The following is a 17,360-nucleotide window of genomic DNA, read 5'->3' as shown; positions in this document are numbered from 1 at the left end:
GCAAACATGATAGTAATGTAAGCTACTAGAACTAGCAAAACTGGTAACATTAGCTAGACTAAGCAAACATAGTAATGTAAGCTACTAGAACTAGCAAAAATGATAACTAGAACTAGAAATTTCATCACAGCCATGCAGTTGTAAGTTTGCTTTGATTTAATTTGTTCATGAATGAATTAAACTTCTGACTTTATGATATCTTGAACTTTGGTTCTAACAGGAAGTATACTGTAAACCACAGTAAACTAACCATGAACTATATCCGTAATTGTACATGGTAGTGTTTTGATAACACATGTCTAGCATGAATAGCTCCACTGGAGTGTAATGCATGGCCGGAACCAGCCAGTGCTAGTGCTGGCAGTATTGTTCAAAGAACACAGTTTGTACCTTTCAACAGGTTGATTGTCATTAGATATGAACAGGGGCTTCACGCTGTAACAGGAACCATATCGAGTAGCTGGCTTAGTTGTACTGAACAAGATTTTGTCCGCCTGCCTGCCTGGTCTTCCTTGAGAAGTAACTGATTACCTATAGCTGTACACGTCCAAGAAGACATTTGTCAATTACTCTGCCTAGAGTGTGATGTCTAAGGTAAATGTTTGAGCTAAGATTTTGTTTTTGTTTTTGTTTTCTCTACCTTTTGTTACATTGTAATTGTGAAAGGAAGCTGACAATTACCCATATGGATTAAAAGATGGGATGGATCTTTCTAGATAAAAGATTGTCCTTCCTCTCCCCTCTCTTATCTTTCCATGCATTCCATATCATCTTTCTTCCTATCTCCTCCCCTCCCTCTCCCTCCCCCTCCCCCTCCGACCGAATACCCAGATCTGGGCCAGATATAAGAATCCATATCCTGGCCAGATCTGGAATATCAATCTGGGCCAGATCTGGAATTTATACCTGGCCAGATAAAAAAATTGGCAGATATAACTTAATATAAAATGATATCAAATCAATGGCCCATACAAAATTTTATCTGGTTAAATTTTCATGGCATCCATATCTGGGCCAGATAAAACTTCATCTGCATATCTGGAATAACTGTATTTAAGTGGGTTATGTCGATCAAATAGGAAATAAGTAGCCAAAAACTGGACTAGTGTTGAGAGTAACTTTCCAGCTTGATCTGTTAATCTCTGTTCTGGTACGGAGACCCAAACAGAGAGCAAGACACATGTACAGAATGCGAAATACAACCACAGAACTCAACTGCATTGGAATACATATAGTAAAATTTGTTTATTGTGCAAAGTGATATACATGTACAACCAAATTTTAGGCACAGGTAAATCATATTACTTACTTATAATATAAACTGGCATCGCGCTGTACCGGTACGCTTAAAATAATACTTGAAGGTTAAGTTCTTTATTCTTATGTGGTCCTGTAGATGTTGATATTATTGCGTTGTGCTATTCCTTCATTTGTAATATATTTGCTTTAATAAATAAGTTCCAGGAGGGCGATATATATTCCATTCAGTATCCAGATTCAGTCAGGGTGGGAATTGTACGGTACGCCGGTACGCTAGCGTACTGGAATGAAAATATGGCTTACCAACATAAGAAAATCAAATGGGCCTAGTACTACACACCCTTGTAATGAGCGTACCAAAATTCTGACCGTAAGTGACTGCATCGGACTGTAGTAGGCTTATCTGCAATCTGCTTCTAAGTTACGGAGGATTAATTTGTCGCGCAGCTAGCAAAACTGACGATATTATGAAACAAACTACGTTCGGCAAAGCCCGGTTTCTAGACTGCCTAACAATGAACAGCGCGCACTATACTGTACGTACATCAGCTTACAAGTTAACTGCAGTGTTTACCCCTACTTAAATATCACGGTAGGCTAATGTACATGTGCTGCGGATTTTCCCCAGTTACCTTCCCCCCTGTCTAACACCTGTTTGTTAACATTTTTGGCACGTTTCCAAAAAACTTTTCATGGAGTAAACTATTTTGACTCCACTCTAGATTTAATTAGGTCAGTCAGTAAAGGATCGGTAAAGTTATGCGAAATATTATCTTAGACGTTGAAGAAAATTTATATCCCCGTAACATTAAGGTAAGTAAAACCATGGAGGTAAAAACACACCTCAAGCCAACCGACTCATCCGCATGAACAAAACAATCTGTTCCCCATGATACACGAGGCACAGTCTATACCATACAGACATAGCACGATATCAAGGCCCCTATAGCTACAGTATGGCCATCTTTATGAAAGTAAACCTTGCAATCCCATGTTTTAGGCCACTTGGCATGATTAACTAAATGCCAAATATTGTTTCCATGTCCTTGTAGAAAACGTCAACTTCGCAAAATACAATTAGTTGTGTTTTTCTGGTTACGTGAGATCCGTAACCGACGAAGTGGTTAGGCTATGTACTATACTCTTAACTATGGTAGGATAATTATTTGTCCTTTTATTGTGGAAATTCTAGAAAATACTTTCTTTTTCCTCCGCTTAACAGCAGATGTGGTCGTATGGTTTATTCATAAATGGGTGTACTAGAGCCTTGTTTACATGACATTTGTTGCATTTAGCACGATATGCCAGTTTCGCGTGAATTTTTCGAAAGTATTTTGCTCGATCTTTCGTAAAATTTGAAAGGTGTACCAACTTACTGTTCGTGCACATTTGGTAACTTCTCTACTGATTTTCGAGCTGTTTTTCTCTATACAGTTAATGTTGTAAAGGACGGGTTTTTTACGAAGTTCAAAAGTCAGTGAATGAAGTTGATAAACTTTATTTTTTTTTCAACTTTCTGTACCATGGAATGCTAGAATAATATTTACACATAAAATGTAGAAAGGATAATCGCATTTTTATCCACAGTTATTTCAAATTTCTTTCACAAGAAATTATCGTCATTTGTTCAATACTCCAAAAAAATCGTGTTTATCGAGATAATAAGAATTTTCGATATATCGCCCAACCCTAGTCAGCACTGCACTATGTAGGTCTACTAATGCAAAAGTACGGTGCAGCGCAAATGTATGTACGGCACATGGCCGGTTTAAGAAGTTGTTTACATTCGAGATGGGTTGCCCACTTGCTCTTTTGACTTGCTGTGTGTTGTTTGCCGTTTTATAACATCAGCCGAAAATAACATCAGCAGCGAAATATTACTGTGCTTCGTAAAATAATTTACTTCGAAATTATTGCAGTTATTCATTTAATTTTTAAATTATTACTGCATATGAAATTCCCAGATTCTGTGAAACGTTCGTTAAAATATTTGTACGAAACTTGCATCATGAATACTGCACTTGGCAGCAATGTGTTTATAGCGTGCTTTCCGCGAACTTTTTAGTGAACATGCTTTGCCGTTCAAAAAGGGCAGAGTCCGGCAAACCCCACGTTTCTTTGGAGTGTACTGTGTAGTCTCCATCTTCCTTCAACGTTGATGATGACATCTGTTGGTGATTGGTGACCAGAGCAGACTCTTCTGGAACCATGTGCATCTGCATCACCCTCTATGTGGCTCTGACTGGATACTAGGTCACAGGATGTGCTGGTATGGTTGTACTTGCCTTCATTTGATTGGTCGCATATTGTATTATAAACAGCACGACTTGATATTTGTTCATTTTTCAGGTCATTGTGCTGTGCTTACCGATTCATGAATTGTGCTTACTAACTGAGAAATCTTGGCTCATGTTGGTAAGCACATTTCATCAAAAAATGAAAAAATGCTTACCAACTTTTTTTGCCAAATTCCCACCCTGGATTCAGTCCCAAAATATCTTCCTTGTTTCCTTCTGTTCCAAAACTTTCTTCCTTAATGTCCAAGTATGTGTTAAGATTTGCTTTGACCGGCCAACTGAACTTATTGCAAATCACTCAAATACAGAACGATGTAGACCAATAACCAGCTAAGAGAAGATAATCTTGTAGAGATTTCAAATTTGGCGGAACAATGCATGTGCATTTCAGTACCTTCATATCTCGCCAAGATTGTGCCATTAAGCTAGTAGACTGTTGGACTTACCCCACTATGACACCCATTTGACAAAGATCTTGGTTGTCAAGTACACAAAAACGGCAAAGTAGTGGCTTAAAAGATGGTTCTTAGAAATTGATACTTTGGTGACTTGAAAGATTGTACTATTAAAGCTAATGATACTTAGGTGGGGATTTATATGTATATTTAGCAATTGTTGTGCCACTGTAGTACATTTGCTATATATTTCGGGGGACGGGGCTTTGAAAAGAAATCTGCTTTTGTACAGTGTTGTAACATTAGTAGCTCAATGTCCTTAACAGTCTAACCCCCTTGATTTTGCTAAGTCCATGAAAAGTGCTTTGAAATATTTTTTTGAGATACATTGCATCATTTCTCGTGAACTAAATGTTGGCAGTTTCCTTCCTGTTGCATACTACCAGTCTCCACCTGGTGCAATTTGGGGTACTTTTTTTTGAGTATTTTACACAACCATGAATGAAGTTCAGTGACCTAGCTATTGCAACTTCAAGTGAGTGTAGTTCTATTAACTTCCTGTAGTACTATGTTACAATTTCATCTCCTTCATTGGTTCTCAGTAAAGAAGACTTGCATGGGAGATGACATCTCCAAGTTAGGTGGCTTTTAATTTGACAGTTGACATACTGAAAAGTTCATGAGGCAGTGCTGCTTCCCCCCACTGTACCCCCCACCCCACTGTACCCCCCCACTGTAACCCCCCCCACCCCACTGTACAGTAATATCTAGTGAGAAAGATTTTTATGTGTACAGTATTTCCACAAAATCTTTCAATGCTCAGCATTTATTAATTGTTCAGTATTATTGTCATACAGTACCTTTCCTGTTGGAGGAAAAATTATGTTCATGGCTGACTGGTTCGAGGAAACGCTTTGCTTCACACGCTCAATGAAGGAAGTTTAAAATGGGTCTACAACTCTCTTATTATGGATGTTTTGCATGGTGTTGAAACCAATTGCATATATGGGGTGTAGGTAATTATAGGGCTACTGTGGATAATATAAACAATATCAAAAGAGTTCCAAGCAAATTCAACCGTCTGTGTGGTAGTGTTAATTGGCCAATTTTGTTGATGGGTGATGACATGCAAGCATCAAGTGGGGATGTTTTTAAACCTTCCCCTTTTGTCTTCACGTTTTTGTGTTGTGTATAACTATTGAGAAGAGATGTGTTCATGGCATTTTCCACTACCAGATTATGTACATGCAGCAAGACAATTCTTGTGCTGTGATTAGTCAGTGTTGTAGATGGGTGATGTCATGTGTCACTACTAAGTGGGGAAGTATCTTAACTTTCTGATTTGGTTTTCACAATTTTTGTGGTTAAAGTAAACCTGTGCATAAGTTGTTTCTGAAAAGTAAGGTCCTGTGTCAAGTACTGCCTTAAATATTAAAGGGTGTGAAGACTCGGGCAAAAAGAAACTGCCTAATGCCGGTAATCTGACCTAGTTTCGAATGAGATGTAACAGAAGTGTTAGACACCACCATCGATCCCAGAAAATACACACACACAGCTTGCTACCATCGGTAATTAGACACTAGTGTACAGTCAATACATACAGCTGCAGTCAATACCCACAGAACAGTATACAAACGATACAGGGATGGACATCTCAGGTCCAGCAAAGATAACAAGGTATCACGTTCATTACTGTCTGCATTTTGTAGCGACAGGAACAAAACATCACTTGCAAGCAACGGAAAGTTAACTTTTTCAGAAAGTGGCACAATGCCTTTAAGCCTTCAATATTTGTATTTAGCACATGGCAAGCTTTATAGCACAGTACATACTTGTATTTTTATGGCTTTCTTTGAATGTCACAATTTTAACAATAGCCATGCAAAGTAAGACCCACTTGAAAGAGTGCTCACAAGTCTCTCAATGTATTTTACACAGTGTAGACATTATCAATATCCAGAAACCAATTTTTTTTTTTGGGGGGGGGGCTGTACTTTTATCTGTGTGGCCTGTACAGAATGAAGAAATATCCCCCAAATTCTTTCTTTCGAAACCTATTGTGGTGTATGTTGTAATATATTATGAATGCAAGATAACATAGGGACATATTTTGTAACTCTGTAAGACTAGAACTTTCAGATGCTGTCCACTCATAATAACATGGGCTGTGTCCTTACGTTTACAAGATGGGCGCTATTATTTCTTTCATTTTTCTTCAGGAAATTGTCAAATTTTTTTTCCCCCATCAGATTTTCATTAAAATATGTAAGATCTGTAGATATCAGTGAAATATTACAGCAGTTCAACTAGACAAATGGTTTGAGCAATTCATTTGACAAAGAGTAAAAAAACTTTGCCAGTTCAAAGGTCTTTAAATTGTGTTCTAATTTACCTCGGCAAGCTTACTGTATATATGAGTGAGTGATCCTTGGAACTGAAATATCTCACAAACAGAAAAACAAATTTAAATTATCCATCTTAGTTTGAGGAAGTTGTATATATATCATAAGCCTTTCTATCACATGCTGTGCTGTTAGGATTAATGGTTGGCATATGCTTCATCTTCTTTGACTTTGTCTATAGGTTATTGTCAATCTCTTTTGTCTTTCATATCCGGCCCACACCTTTGTCTCTAAAAGTTGCCATTACACTAATTGACCTGCCTGAATAGAACCCAAGAGGAAGTCAAGAGGAGGGTTTATTGTTCTGTTGCACCCTTCGGTGTACAATGCTATTTATAACTCTGTGAATGCTGGATCTTAATCTAGGCAAATACTGTAGGTGTCAAGAGCTTAAATTGTTCTTGCCTTGTATTAATTTCTTATTGCACACTTAGAAAGGTGAATTTAAGTTAAAAGGTAAAAATTGGCATAACATCAAAAATATTGATATATAAAAGACAAGTCTGCTCAAGTTGTGATATGTCACATTTCTGGAACTACTTCAAAGAGAATTTGTTTCTTAGTCCTTTAATCCTTGTAGCTGAAAACTGGCTAATTAACTTTGCTATTGCACTCCACAGTCCACTATTTTCTGTTAATAAGGATTTCATGAGGTCATGCTTTGACATCTCAGCACTCCATGAACATATTCCGTATCACTTCTTAATATTAAAACATGATGCAGTGTGGGTAATTTGCGATCCAAATTAATAATAATAACTAGTCTTATAAAGAGCAGACTCCAACAAAATGTGTTCAATGCGCTTTACGGGTGCTGAATGTGCCAAAACTTATAGAGTTGAGAGAAAAGAAAAGTTTAAAGACAGTGCTTGAATTGAATAATAGAATATAAAGACCTTTTCTCAACAGGGAGGGAGTTCCATAAATGTGGTGCAGCAATCAGAAAGCTGTGGTCACCAAAAGATCTTGTAAGTGACATTGGAACCTGAAGTTGAAATTGATAATGCGAACATATTGGTCTACATTTAGCTTGCTGACATATATAAGAGCACATTAAGGTAGTTTAGGGTACCAGTTTTAATGGCACGTAAAGCTAGAATGAGGATTTTATAGTCAAACCAGAGTCTTATTGGTAACCAGGGTAGTTCTTCCATTATATGAGTGATGGGAATAAACCTGTTTGCCCTATCGACGAATCGAGCAGCCGTATTTTGGATCCTTTGCAATATATATCTCAATATTTTATAAAGTCAAGTAACCAGCCCTCTTAAAGGGTGTGAAGACTCGAGCAAAAAGAAACGTCTAATGCCAGTAATTTGACCTAGTTTCAAATGAGGTGTAACAGAAGTGTTTAAACACCACCATCGATCCCAGAAAATACACACACACAGCTTTCTACCGTCGGTATACAGTCAGTACATACAGCTGCGGTCAATACCCACAGCACAGTATACAAACGATACAGCGATAGACATCGCAGGTACAGCTAAAGATAACAAGGTATCACGTTTCATTACTGTCTGCATTTTGTAGCCACACGAACAAAACGTCACTTGCAAGCAACAAAAAGTTAACTTTTTCAGATGGCCGCACGCAGGAAAAGGGGAAAGGTCAATACAAGTGTGCAGACCCTGTCCGATGCACCTGTGGGCTGTTCATTGTAAGCCTAGTACATATATGCTAAGTACTACCAAGGGAGTTACATGCAGTGGAAGGGCAGGCATAGCTGCATAAGTTAGGTCTTGTTGTTGTCAGTACTCTTCTGTGTTTATTTGGGAGGTCAACAGTCTTGTGTGTTTGCCCTTTCAAGAAAGTACAGAATACCTTAAGATCTAAATTTAACATCAAGTTAATGGAAACTAGGGAAGACAGTATGGGACAAATAGTCTCATACTAGTTTATGTTTGGATTGATTACATTGGACATCTTAAAACACAGGGTATCATAGTATTTAATGCAGCTAGTGAGAGCTGTCAAAAGACTTTTAGAGCTCTAATCCTATAATCCCCATAGTAAACTTGTTTGGAATTGTCGGGATACTGATTAAGCCTTTATTTACGTGAAGTAGACCGTCCCTTATAACTGCATGAATCCATTTAATATTCCGAAACCTCGACTATATATCCTAGATTATATTTCAACAATGAAGAAGTTGAATCCACTGTCCTAGTACTTCCCCAGGAGTCAGTCTTATTTTGGCTCTCTAAATCTTTGCGTATAAACCCTTTTTAATTTCTTACAAGAGTAAGTCGTATTATTTCAAAAGGTTTTCTATTCAAGGTATGATTTTGCATCTTGTCTGGAATATATTTTGGTAATGCCTTTAATCATTTTGCACTTTGACAGTGTCAGTATTGCTCAATCAATTTTTCATCGCAGTATTTACCATAAAAACAAAATGGGGGGGGGGGGGGGGGAGGAAGCAGCTACTGTAGACTTTTTGAAAAAATGACAAAGTTAAATGTATTATGAAGATTAGTCATAGTTTGAAACTTTAAATGAACGGTTTAGTGCTTCTTTTGATCTCCAGCTCATCTAGTTGTGCCCTTGTCACGGCTGTGTATCTGTCTGTCCGTGTGCTATGTGTCTGTCTGTCCGTCCGTGTGCTATGTGTCTGTCTGTCCGTTTGTCAACTGCGGTAGAAAGGCCATTGCTCTCAGGTCCTTTGCTCAATTTCTACCCAACTTGGTGAAGTTTTAACATGTTATAGGGGATAACAGGGGGGGGGGGGAAACCCCGGTGGGCTTAAAGGCCATTTGGGTGAATATGAGATGTGAAACAAAGTCAATGATGCCAATACGTCTAATAGGGTTTATGTTTGATTTCAATCAAACTTGGTTATAAAAGTGCTGAAATTTAATGTCAAAGGTCATTTAGAGCTGAAATGATTAAAAGATGACAATCACATAACAAAGCCTACTCCTAGTGGTCAAATGTGCTCTAAAATTGATCAAAGAAGATCAGAACTGGGTATGCATTCTGAACCTCTGTTCCTGTTGATGGATCAGATGTTGTCATGAAAAATTGAAAATTATACAAGTTTGTCAGATCTGGTGCAATAATTTAAAAGTGGTACATAAGATTACTTGTACATATGTGTGTAAATATTTTGTAGTTCATGCTTGGGAAGGTTTTAGGAATGGGGGGGGCTTCTGTTGAGGTGATAAGAGTTCTATTCTGGGAATGCCATTACACAAATTGGCGCTATATAAGTCTCATTTATTATTATTATTATTATTAAATGATGTTATTTCTAATAGCATCCCTCCAACCACCTTCCCCCACCTACATTCCCACACTCCACTCTTCCCACCCCCACCAAGCCAGACACTCCCATTCATAACTTACAACATGACTTCTTTGGCAATCATTATAAATGGATTTAATTTTAAATTTAAAGTCAAAACTAGGCACATGTACAAGTCAGTACGGTGTGGCTGTATACCTATATGGACTGCATATATCCAAAGTATATATAATATCAGATCTTATCAGTGGTAGAGATTAGATAAATATTTCACTCCCAATACACTTCCTGTACTTCGTTAATAGTTCAGATGTTAGCTAGAGTGGGACAGCAATTTATACATTCCATACATACTACATTAGTTGAGTTTATTACAGTTGGACTGCATAACCCTACAGTCTTAACTCTCCAAGTTTGGAAAAGGTTTTGGTATTAGAGAGGGGAATTCCCAATATTGCAATGTCCCAACTTATGAATGTGGATGGTGTAGTGTGGTTCATGCAAGCATGAGAAATTGAGAATTTCATTGTTAATGCTTTATACTATGGAAGACTAATGCAGCCATGGCAGCAACAAAAAAACACAGATATATATAGAAGGAAAAAAAATTAAAACGAAAAACAACAACAAAAACAATAAAAAAAACAAAAAAACTTTTAAAACGTAAAAACAAAATTTTTTAAAACGAAAAAAAAAATTACAGTTGCATGTACCGACCATATATAGACGTTAACATCACTCAAATACTAAGGTACCGATTGGGCCCAGATAGCTGATACTCTTGCTTTAGGCCTACAGTTCATGTACAGTACAACAGCAACAGTTCATGAATGAAACTATATATCTGCTTTTCAGGTATTCAACTAGTTCTTGCTTTTATTCCCTTTCTCCAGGTTGTTAAGTCATATGACAATTGCCATCAATGTTGTTATTGTTTATCGTGTAAAATTATTTTACCCAGTCCCTAATGTGGCGTTATCGATGCACTAATCGTAGTACTGTACGCAGTAACAATATACTAACATCACTTGAGATTTCCTCTCTGTATCAGTCGGGTTCTTTGACTTCCAATTTAACGGAAATTATCATACAGTACGTCATGGCGACTCGTACATGTATATACAGTATCTTTCAGTCCAGTATGGCTATCTCTTCAGCTCTCTTCATCTGTTGCCAATTAGATGTATCAAAGCGACATTACAAAATCATATCTAAGTGATTACACAGTGCACCTAACACTTAGCTCTGTGAGGATATAACTTGGAGAAATAAACTGGAACTATCTGCGGGGTCTGATGATCGAGTCATGTGTCCTCATAAATCAAGGGAAAGAGGGAGAATCAGTATTGTCTCAACTACAGGTACATTTTACCGTGTGTGAGCTAATTACTTACAAACAGTGCTTATCTTCACCCATACACCCACTGTCTGGGTCTGATGATCGAGTCATGTGTCCTCATAAATCAAGGGAAAGAGGGAGAACCAGTATTGTCTCAACTACAGGTACATTTTACAGTGTGTGAGCTAAGTACTTACAAACAGTGCTTATCTTCACCCATGCATACAAGTCTACAGTATTTCATGACCTTGACTCGAGAAACATCTAACAAGGAACTTCAAAGGAAATGCACAGTCACTCTATAAATTTTGTACTGTACAGTACACACACAAAGAATTAAGCCTAAGGCATATTCCCAAAAATATTTCCATAGTATTGAAAACAGACAATAGTCCATGCTTGGAATTTGCCACACGCTATACCTTTCTCTCCACCACACTTCACTGCTTTTCTCCTCAATAAAGTTGTCACGTAAACCCCCAAAACTATTACAAAGCGCTTACTGGTTCTTAATTAGCTTCACCAGTAGGTACTCTATTATATATTCAAATATTACCATTACTATGAAGCCTATTCAATGTGTTCTGTCTTTATGAACTTACATTGAAATCCTGATTTGATTTAAACTAATTATTGCATGGTTAGTCCATTGCTCAGTGCATCACACTGGTGAAGGACTGTTTTACCCACAATCCATTGTTAGTCTCTATTCAGAGGCCTCTCCCTGGAAAAGCAGCCATACCTAAAAGTGCTGTTTGACATTGATATTGAAAGTCTTCACAAGAAATAAGATTTCTGCCAGATCTATCATTGGTTCTGCTTTATCCTTTCAACTTTTTCTGAATTTAATATATAATTAATACTGTATATGATGTGTGGTCAATAATTTTATATTCTCAGCTGCGTGAATACAAAACAAAAGTGGGTTCCGAATTCGTTCAAGTGTTTTAATAAACGCATGTGGTAGCATTCAATTGTATTGTAATATTGATTGTCAGCAGAATGAAGGAGAGCAGATGATTTTTAGGCCCATAATCCAGTTGCTAGGGAACTCAGGGTTATTCTTCGATGAAAAGTTTCAACTTAATGCAAATAGCAGAAATATATTCCGAAAGACCTGTTTTGGTATATATACAAAATCCGCAAATATTTGGAGATCAGCCACCAACTGAACGCTTAATATCATGTGCTTTTGTTTCTTCCCATCTTGACTGCAATAACTCTCTTTGTTATGGTTTACCCAATTCCCAACTCCAACGTATTCGAAACACTGCGGCCAGGCTTGTAACAAGTTGCACACGCACATCACCCCTATCTTACGTCAATTACACTGGTTACCTGTTCAAAAAGTGCATTCATTTCAAAATTCTCGGACTTATAACTTACAAAACGTCATACGGTCTTAATTTAAATATCCATAATCTCATTCTACCAATGTAAACTTACTCTCATCGAATACTAGCTTCTTCTCAAATCAGGACCTCTATCTAAAACATCTTTTTACCGCAACAGATTGAGCCTGTTACATCCGCAGCACCAAAGCTTTGGAATACTCTGCATTTCAATATTTGCAACACATCCTCAATAGTAATTACTTTCAAATCTAAACTCAGAACTAATTAATTTTTCGGTCTTCTCCCCTGCCCTATTTGTAATTTGTGTTTATTTGTTCATATTTTCTTTGTAAAAGGCTTAGGAACTGTTTTGGGTATTTTTGGTTTATATCAATTTCTTCCATGAATTTACAAATGATCGATCGGTGTTTTCATCCGAGCCGGGTTTTTCTTAATCTTCCGAATGTTCTTAATATTTGATCAATGTTGTTGTTCACTGCAGAACTGGCAAGATGACTGGCAACTATATGGTGGAAGCTGTTCGAGACTTAGAGGCGATGAATCGGAAGGAATCCCCAGTCATGGAAGGAGAATTACTGACTCTCATACTCGACAACGGCAAACTCTGTCTCGTCCATCGGAAGGATGATCTTCCCTTTGTAGTACCGAAGCCTTACATCGTTCACAAGGAGCAACACGGAGGAAGGCGCACCGGCTCGTTTTCGACTTTCTTACAGGGAAGGAAATGTTCCAAACGAAAGACCGTGAAGTATCCCATGTCGTCGTATAACTTGGAATCCGTCTGCCCGCAGTTTGCCTCTGTAGACTGTTCGTCTTCTGCGACTTCCGTGGACGAAGTCAGCCTGGAGCAAGACACGGCGGTTTTGATCCTGAATGCAGACCCACAGAGCCTGATGTGGTACGGAGTCACCCAGTGTGGGAAGTACGGAATGTTATCCAGTCGTCATGTGTCCATCATCACCCCACCAGGTATGCCTTCCCTGCAGAAAGGCTGCCGTCTCACGACGCACGCACGACATGCGTACCATGCGCAGGATCCACGTGAGCTGACGGTGGAGAAAGGTTCTTACCTGGAAGTGATCGGTATGCCCGAGTTATGGAGGTGGCAGGTGCGCCTCTCCAGTGGTGACAAGCGGATTGGACTGTTGCCGACTTATGTTCTCAACGAGGTATCAGTGATCTCTTGTCCCGAGGAATCAGCAGAATCACCCAAGGTATAAAAAAAAGTTAGAATCAGGATGCATGCCAACCGTCTAGAAAGTACACAGGATATCGTGCCGTTTGGTCAATACTAATTGAGCAGGGCTACCTTGTTCCTATTAACAAGCTTTGATATAGATATACCTATGATTCATACAATGCTTAACACGTATTTATGCCTTCATGATGTTGTATGTGTGGGTGTGTTTGTGATGGCCCTTGTGAATGAGAAAACTCAAAACATTACCAGTGGTTAGTGATATGTAGATCCCACGTAGTGAGTACAAGAATCCAAATTAAAATTTGTGAAGGTTAAAGCCTGTTAGCCCAGGATTATTATCTACACAACATATTGAATTTTCAAGAAATGATGGTAAACTAAAAAGCATTTTATTCTTTTTCAATGATTGTGTCCCTATTGCATATTAATTAAGACTTCCATAGTCCTACTGCTTTACAGTACTGCATTACAGTACAAAATTTGCAAGATAGAAAAATGTACAGTTCAGGACAAAAATATTAAACAAGAAATGTAACTCTTCTAAATTGATACACTCAAACTGTCATAATAAAAATGTTAATGAAAATGCCATACTGTACATTCACAAACATAAACTTTATGGTTTACTACTGACCAGTGGGGCTTTAGAATTGCCCAAAGATTCTCTACCAGTGTTGCAAATACAGCTCAGTTTGGATTTGTTGCTGTTTGGTTCAAACATGTGACCACTGACTAGCTATTCATGCATGTCGTAAGATTTAAAGGGTGTGAAGACTCACGCAAAAAGAAACGTCTAATGCTGGTAATTTGACCTAGTGTTAGACACCACCATCGATCCCAGAAAATACACGCACAGTTTGCTGCCGTCAGTTATTAGACACTAGTGTACAGTCAGTACATACAGCTGCGGTCAATACCCACAGCACAATATACAAACGATACAGCGATGGACATCTCAGGTCCAGATAAAGATAACAATTAAGGTATTACGTTTCATATCTGTCTGCATTTTGTAGTGACAGGAACAAAACTTCACTTGCAAGCAACAGAAAGTTAACTTTTCAGATGGCCGCACGCTGTTTGGGGCAAGTCTTCAATGCCTTTAACAACTACTTTCGTTGTTTACTTTGACTATCTTATTGTTCATCTCCGCAGGCTGCCAGTAAATTAAACCGCCAAGTTCCAAGATCCCCTTCCTTGTTTACTGCTGACATCGGTGAAAATTGGCCCCTCATGGAGGCTGCAGCAGGACATGCCACCATGAGACGACATCGAGACCCTCTACCAGCAGTACCCTTCGACGGATCCCTCAATGATCTAAACCGACCTTCTGCCCAGCTTCCAAGGTACGTAAACCAGCATAACTCATTCAGTGAAGACCATTATTCTGCCGCTCAGCCCCTAGAGTCTGATGAAGGCCGGAGACCTCAGAGGCTGGAGGGAGTATCCACCTATTATGATGAATGTAAGGATTACCGTGCACCGGTACCTAGGGCAGACCGTGCATTGGATGAAATGATGAACTTGATGGAAGTCATCCGTCAGGATCGAGAAACCCTGAAGAGGTCCAAGCTGAAGTTAGAGGCAGACATGACTCAACAAGTCAAACATTGGAAGAAAACAACAAGTCAAGTTGTCCAGATCGTCAACAGTGCCAGAATCGCCTCGGAGGGACTGTATGAGTTTGACGAGGAGCCGTTTAATGAACCGACTTTAACAGCCAGACAGCGTCGAGACTCGCATACGTTGCCAAGACCAAAGCCTATACCCATGGCACGGAACAGGAGTTTGGCATCGTATCAATCACCGCAGAGACAAGACCACCGAATGGACCGCCTAGGAGCATTTTCTGAAACCAACATTCTCCCAAGGTCGGAGTCACAGCCTGCACTGAACAAGCATCGGGGAGAGCTACCTGATGTAAGGGAGAACGATGTCACCAGGGGTACAGGATACTCTTATGACACGGTGCGTATTTTATTTGAGATAAACATTGACTTAGGATTCATTTTGGGAAATGAAAAAAATTAAAAACGCAGAGATATTGTTTAATTTGTAGCATATTTGGATCTTCAATCTTCCAAAATCATTTTTTCTGTCCAAATGTACATCTTGCCAAGCTTTACACATATAAAAACAAATAGTGCTTTTGCATGTCTGATCATTTTCCACTCACTAATAGTGAGACAATGACATGCAAAGAATGATTGTAATTGAAATATACTATACAGTGGAAGTGTATTAGTGCCAAGTTCCAAGTTTGACCAGCAAAGATTGTTAAGTTTGTTGCAAGTTTACCAAATTTACCTATATCATTTTAACACAAACTAAGATACCAGTTGGTTGAAGTAAGATACTCTCCCCCCCTCCTCCCCCCTCTCAAACCACCTCTCAGATTTTTGCACCAGATGAATATTATATATACAAAGCGAGGAATGATTCTATTCAATTCTAAAAAGTTGCTGGCCAGAGCCTTCATGATTTATACTCCAATCAGACACAAACAGTAAAAAGTGTCCAAATATTAGACTTTCCCTCCATTGGTTGCATTTAAACTTGTCTAGCCAAGTTAGTGAACTGCTATGAAACTAGGAATTTGGAAAAAGTGCCACATATGTTAATTAAATCAAGGCCAATGCCTTTGTTTTGCATATACAAAAGATGATAGACTGAATATAGACTCCAGTGTCTGACCAGTTGTTGTGTACCAAAGTGCTTGAAATCTCTGCAGTTCTGATTATCACTTACCTTTGTCATTTCTGCTTGAAAGGGTACTAAATTGTTAATAACATTGACAAAAGCATCGCCACTCCACGCAACTCCATTAACATTGTTAAAATAGCACCAGAAACTTATTTTAATCCGTTGGTACTGATTGATATCTAACAATCTTAGCAAGACCCTTCCTACGCTTGATTTTGGACCCTTTGGAATGACAGGAATATATACTGTATGTATATAGATTATGGGCAGAACAATATATGACAAACCATGCTTCCAGATGTGTTACAGTTAGTGTGGATTCAAGAAACCAGCATACCAACAGCTGCAGTTTTTGAACACAGACAGGACACTCAATGCATCTTTGTTACTGTGCTTCATACAAGTTATTTCATTGCAATGTAAATCACAATCACCTTGCAAAGAAAGTTACACCCTACATGTGGTTATATCAGTCGTATGGAACCCTTTTTCTTTTTTTTAATGGCCGTCACAGTTAAACGAAAGAGACATCGATGTGATTGTGGATTGCGTATGTCCTATTGGTGAGAAGAGACCTCTTCTTCATTGGAAGCCAGTTCTCGTCAAACTGGGGCTTGACTTGGAGACTGCAATCAACATCACAAAGATAAACGTAAATACCCAAGATGAGTGGAGACTGGTGAGTTAGATTACAGCACATCATGCTGATAAAGGAGTTTGATTGTGTCGTATGGGGGAGGAACGTTCATGCATGTAGGCCATCTTGATTTATAATGCTCAAAAAGAAAGAAAGGTGATGATATTTAGTAAAGTATGAACAATGTACTATTAGTAATTATTTCTTTCTTCATTTTGATATGATATATCATACCTACTGCGAGAGGATCGTAGTTTGTTCAGAAAAATACTGGCAAGGCCTGCTTTCAAAACGTCATTACAGTGGGACTGTCTCGTTGCCATGGCAACCATACACCTAGAAAGTACTGACCCATGCATGTCTCACTGAATCCTTTGTGTTTTTTTCAGTCTTTAGGTTTTTAGTATCTCACTGTATGTATGTAAGATTGAGTTTGGAGTTCATGCAATGAAGTGGCCTTATTGAACTAACATTGTTTATTAGTTTCAAGCTGAGCTTTAATTATCCTGTTAGTGGGTAGTCTG

At 38.4% G+C, this 17,360-nt stretch overlaps 2 protein-coding genes across 2 annotated transcripts in view; both read left to right on the top strand.

Annotated features, from left to right (window-relative positions):
- Window positions 1-540, top strand: part of LOC139975023 (uncharacterized) — a 44,157-nt gene extending 43,617 nt beyond the window's left edge. Inside the window, exon 17 of the mRNA XM_071982624.1 lies at window positions 401-540. The gene's annotated coding sequence lies outside the window, so the exon portion shown is untranslated. The remainder of the gene's footprint in view (window positions 1-400) is intronic.
- LOC139975022 (uncharacterized) overlaps window positions 452-17,360 on the top strand; it is a 20,372-nt gene continuing 3,463 nt past the window's right edge. Inside the window, exons 1-4 of the mRNA XM_071982614.1 lie at window positions 452-594; window positions 12,777-13,509; window positions 14,652-15,464; window positions 16,714-16,878. Of these exons, the coding sequence (XP_071838715.1) occupies window positions 12,787-13,509; window positions 14,652-15,464; window positions 16,714-16,878 (1,701 nt within the window). The 5' untranslated portion in view covers window positions 452-594; window positions 12,777-12,786. The remainder of the gene's footprint in view (window positions 595-12,776; window positions 13,510-14,651; window positions 15,465-16,713; window positions 16,879-17,360) is intronic.

The sequence above is a fragment of the Apostichopus japonicus genome, chromosome 10 (assembly GCF_037975245.1).
Source record: "Apostichopus japonicus isolate 1M-3 chromosome 10, ASM3797524v1, whole genome shotgun sequence".
Lineage (NCBI taxonomy): Eukaryota > Metazoa > Echinodermata > Holothuroidea > Aspidochirotida > Stichopodidae > Apostichopus > Apostichopus japonicus.
The sequence above is the reverse complement of the archived record's forward strand: the minus strand, read 5'-3'. Positions and strand labels throughout refer to the sequence as shown.